Raw genomic sequence first — 4,946 nt, 5'->3', positions numbered from 1 at the left:
ATATGGCCCACTCTTATGAAAACACAGATACCCTTGACGTAGACTTAATTTTTTCTACCATGATAGTTCCTGGAGTTGCTGAGTTCCCAAACTTTAGGCTTCAGAGTAGCTGAAGTTACTTTTCATTTTGACTAGAAATTTTACAATCACTTGTCTTCAAGGGATGCAGCTTAATAATCTAGGATTTATGAGATTGGAAAACAATCTAACTTGTCCCCCACTCTGTTATCTTCTTATTTGCTTCCATTTTGTGCATTTTGTGGGTGGGGCAGGAGGAGGTTCTAGAAAATGTTGCCACCTTGTGCATCTCATCTTTCAGTTTGAGGGATCAGTCATGGAAAAGGCAGATCCTACATCAAATTCTTCTCTACGTTTTGCATGGGGAAAATCTTTACAACATAATTTTTATGCAATTATATGTTTCTATTTTGTATTTTGAATTTATAGTTGACCATGAATGATTTCAGCGTACATAGGATTATTGGTCGAGGCGGCTTTGGTGAAGTATATGGTTGCAGGAAAGCAGACACTGGAAAAATGTAAGCTTCCTATGCTCATACATTTTGCTGGGAATATTAAGAGGATTTTATGCTTGTACCCAGAGAAAGCCCCTGCATAGATTTATGAAAGCCCATGATCTCACTCCTGAAGTAATACACCTCAGAAATAGACATTCTCTTTTAAATAGTGAAGATTTAGCATATGTAGTTTTGGGTGACGTAGCATTCCAGGAGACATCGGTTCTGCAAATGAGTAGTGCTAATGAAGAGAATGGATGCTATAAAGATCAAGATTGTGGGGCTTCATCACCCATTTCAGTCACTTATCTCACAAGAGACTGATAGGAGGCAATTAAGTGCACATGAGCCAGGTGTAAGGGTCTTCCAGAAAGTATATGGTAGAGTTCTTAAGTATGGAAAAGTTTTTGTTAATATAGAAGCACTTTAAGTGAAAATATTTCTGAAAGCCAAAGAGAATGGAAGAGTATGATTCGATAGACCTAGACCTATAAGTTTGGTCAGGTGGTAGACATGTTAGAACAGTGGGCAAGGTGGAATAATCTGTGAAGATGGTTTATGAAATCATTGAGTCAGTGTTAGGAGTAATCGAGGTCACCTAATTCAGTGCCCGTCTCCCATTGCTGCCCCAGCATTGCCTACAGATTGTCACTCAGCCTCTTCCTGGCTCCATCCTGGGACTGGGCACTGACAGCTTTGCCAAGCAGTCCTTTCTGATTTCAGACAGGTCCAATAGTTGGCATGTTTTTTATTATTTGGCAGCTAAAATTTACCTTCACTAATTTGTTCCCATTGCTCTTCATTTTGCTTTGGGACCCTGTGTGGGCTGAACCCAATACCTAACACCCAGGTGTCTGAAGTCTGGCCTGGTGCTGAGACAGGATAGCCTAGTGATTAGGAGTGCAGGTCCTGGTGTCATTTGGCTAGGTCAGATTCAGCGTCTGCAGTTTCTGGCTTGAGCAAAGTTTGTGCCTGTCTGAGCCTCCACATCCTAGTCTGTAAAGCAGGGATAATAAAAGCACCTAATTTGTGAGAATTAAATAAGGTAACACATCATAGGAACAGAGTCATTCTTTCCCATTCGTACTTGCTCAGTACACCATTTCATCCTAAATGAGATACTTTACTTGTCGCTTTTTACATTTTACCAAATTGTTAATTTTATTTTCATCATTGAAGCTTGTTGAAGTATTTAGAATATCTTAGTCTGTCACATGATGTTGTAGAGGTAAATAATATCAATTTGTTTCTTCATATACATTTATTATTTCACCTGACTCTCACAAACTGACATATAGTAGAGTGTCTTTCAATTTAGGTTTGTCTGATGCTTTTCTCATAGTTAGATTGGGGTGGTGGGCTTTCAGAAGGAAGACTCCCAAGGTAAAATGCCATTCTCACCACATCATATCAAGGGTACTTGTTAGTAATAAAGTGATATCACTGTTGATGTTAACCTTGATCACTTGGCCGAGGTTGTGTTTGTCAGGCTGCTCTGATGTGGATTTCCTCTCCCCCTTCTCCTCTGTGGTGTGCTCTGTGGAAGGAAGTCACTGTGCATAGCCCACAGTGGGGGACTGATACTCTACCTCCTGGAGGGGAGTCTGACTTTTTTTCTTAATATAAGCAAAATAAAGATTTTTTTTTTTTTTAATGCATGGCACTTAGATACCATTTTGCTTCATTAAACACTGCCCAAATCTTTAGAAACTTTCCCCAGTATGATGTGTATGGTTTAAATCAGAGTAGGTCTATTTTCAGTGTCAATTTTTCAACAATATTTATGTTTCCAGGTATGCAATGAAATGCTTAGATAAGAAGAGGATCAAAATGAAACAAGGGGAAACGTTAGCTTTAAATGAAAGGATTATGTTGTCGCTTGTGAGTACAGGAGTAAGTATTCAATTTCGAGCATTGCTTTTTTCTTTTTGGTATTTGTTTTATATCAAGACAGTTAGACAATTTATTTAAAATGCAGGCATTTTTTTCTGGTGAATTATGGGGCTAGCGGTTCTTGGGTGGGTTAGAATTTATAGCAGGAAATAGCAGTACCGAGTTAGTTTAAATAGTGGACAATTCAAATATTATCTCTGTTTAATTCAGGAGTTAAAAAAGTACGAGCAGCCATCGCTACGAACACCCGTGACTTCTCCCTTTAGTGCTTGTTTGTGATTTCCTTCTTTGAGGGATGTTGGTGAGCAGGCAGGAAAATAATCACGACAACAAAAATCACTAGAGTATAGTTCAGAATTGACTGCATGACTGAGGACTAACCCAGAGAGGAAAAGTAAGAGAAAGTCACGCCTGTCCTTCATAAACAAATAGAGAGGAAGCAACTCTGGCTGATTCAACTCTTAATTGTCCCTGTGGGCTTGTCCCCAATCAATGTTTCCTTTCAAGGTGACTTTATCTTCTCAGCACTTTCTACTTTTTATTTGCTGTGGATTTTGGCTATATCCATTTCCAGGGCTATGTCTCTGCCCATTGGACATTTTATTTGTACGTCAAGCTAGCATGTTTAGTTTAACGTGTGTGAAAACAGACTTTGACAGTGTGTCTTCTTTACTTGCAAAACAGCGGCCCATTCTGACTTCTTATCTGTTAACGATATTACTCAGGATCAAAGCCTTGGCTTTTATTTATTTGGACAGATGTATATAAAGACACATCGAGGAAGACTCACCGTCCCAGAAACTTAGGCATGCCTGTGTGCCCCAATAGGCCTGTCACATCCGGTGTTTGAGGTCAGGGAGTCGGAGTCTAGAAGGAAAGGGTTGTAGTGAGCATGAACCGTGCTGTGTAGTTCACATGTGAATTCCACGTTAAACATCAAGCCAGGAAGTCTATACACACTGAGACATGTGGGGGGCCTCCAGATATCATGGCTGGGTTCGAAATAAGGTCATCTTCACCCAAAGGATGTGAAGGAATCAAATTTTAATGATGAACCAAAGAATCCCTTTTGTCTAGTAAGCAAGGAACCAGAGACTCAGGTTAATTTCCTTACCTGAAGCCTCTGGTCTCCCTGGGACTCTGCCAGTGCTCCTTTCTCATCATCTCTGTTTGGGTTCCATGTTTTTTGTTTATCATGTTATTTTTATTGCATTGTGGTTAATATTATTCTAGCATGAGTTTTGCTTATTCTAGAAGAGCTTCTGTTATTGAAGCAAAAGATCGTAATTTAGCTCAACTATAACACATGAAAATGCCACAGGTATAAATAATTTCTAATTATGAGCCTCTGCTTCCCAACATATGGACATTAAGCATTTCAAATAAGAGTTATTACCCTGTGTATGTGACCAAGTTTTCAGCTGATTGGAATGGAAACTGAACAGCCTGCTCACTGTACTGGGATAAGTGCGAGCGGCATTGGCTCCTAATTTCTACCGGAAATGTCTTTGTCTTAAATTTCTAATGTGGATGTGCGCTTCCTGCAGAGGTTCAGTGGTTATTAAAATATTAATTTTTAATGAGTTATCTCAAAGCCTTGGATATTTGTTCTCAAGAAAGCCTATGGAAAACAATTCTTGTTGGAAAAATATTATGTACAATTTTCATATAGTGTTTTTGTTTTTATTTTATTCAGATGAAGGGGGATGTGGCTAAATAGTTGTGTGGTTCCTGAGTGGTCTACCTACCCCTAAGGGAAAAAATAAAAAAAAAATTGAGTTATATTGGGCTATTGCTTTGAACTAATTTTCATTCAAATATCAAAACTTTATTATTTTTTACTTATTAGAACATAATTTAACCGAAGGAGTTGTAATAAAGTTATTTGGAATTGTTGTTGTTAATCAGAGGCTACCGTTTACAGGTTTTTAGTAATCTTTAGTTTAAAATTGGCTCATTAGGGTAGACTTTAGATCAGCTTGTATAAACATTTCTCTGGGCATTGATATGAAACTGAACTTCAGTCACTTAACATAGTTTTTTTCCAGAGTATTATTTTTTTCTTTTAATTTCAAACTGAGTATTCTCACCCCCTACCCCGCAAAGAAACAGTAAGCAGTACCGTTCCCAGTTTAATTCTATAATTCTTGGGTAGTAACAAGAGAGATCTGCCTGTTTGGGATCCAGGATAAGTGTGTCCATAGCTGGGAGCAGCAGTTGGCACCTTCATTAAATAAGTTCTTTAGTATTCATCAGATGTATTATTTATTCATTCCTTGAACCATATTTGAGGGCCTAGGTTGTGCCAGGCACAACCTAGATGGGGGTCCCAAACCTTGACTTTGCTCCTTGCTCTTATAGAGAATGAGAGAAGAATGAGAGAAGGTGATAGTATTCAAATAATCTCGGAAATGTACAGGTAATTGGAACATGTGGCAAGCATTATGAAAGACAGGAACACAGTGCTCAGAAGGCACTTCCCAGGGTGGAGGTGTTGTCGGCGAATGCTCCTCTGCAGTCAGAGTAGGCGCTGCC

The 4,946-nt window shown here is 38.8% G+C and overlaps 1 protein-coding gene across 2 annotated transcripts in view; it reads left to right on the top strand.

Annotated features, from left to right (window-relative positions):
* Positions 1–4,946, top strand: part of GRK3 (G protein-coupled receptor kinase 3) — a 101,582-nt gene that overhangs the window by 55,705 nt on the left and 40,931 nt on the right. For both annotated transcript variants that reach the window (XM_023520178.1, XM_023520177.1), the window contains 2 exons: positions 448–539; positions 2,312–2,411. In XM_023520178.1, the coding sequence (XP_023375946.1) occupies positions 448–539; positions 2,312–2,411 (192 nt within the window). The remainder of the gene's footprint in view (positions 1–447; positions 540–2,311; positions 2,412–4,946) is intronic.

This window comes from Pteropus vampyrus, unplaced genomic scaffold (assembly GCF_000151845.1).
Source record: "Pteropus vampyrus isolate Shadow unplaced genomic scaffold, Pvam_2.0 Scaffold251, whole genome shotgun sequence".
Taxonomy (NCBI): Eukaryota; Metazoa; Chordata; class Mammalia; order Chiroptera; family Pteropodidae; genus Pteropus; species Pteropus vampyrus.
The sequence above is the reverse complement of the archived record's forward strand: the minus strand, read 5'-3'. Positions and strand labels throughout refer to the sequence as shown.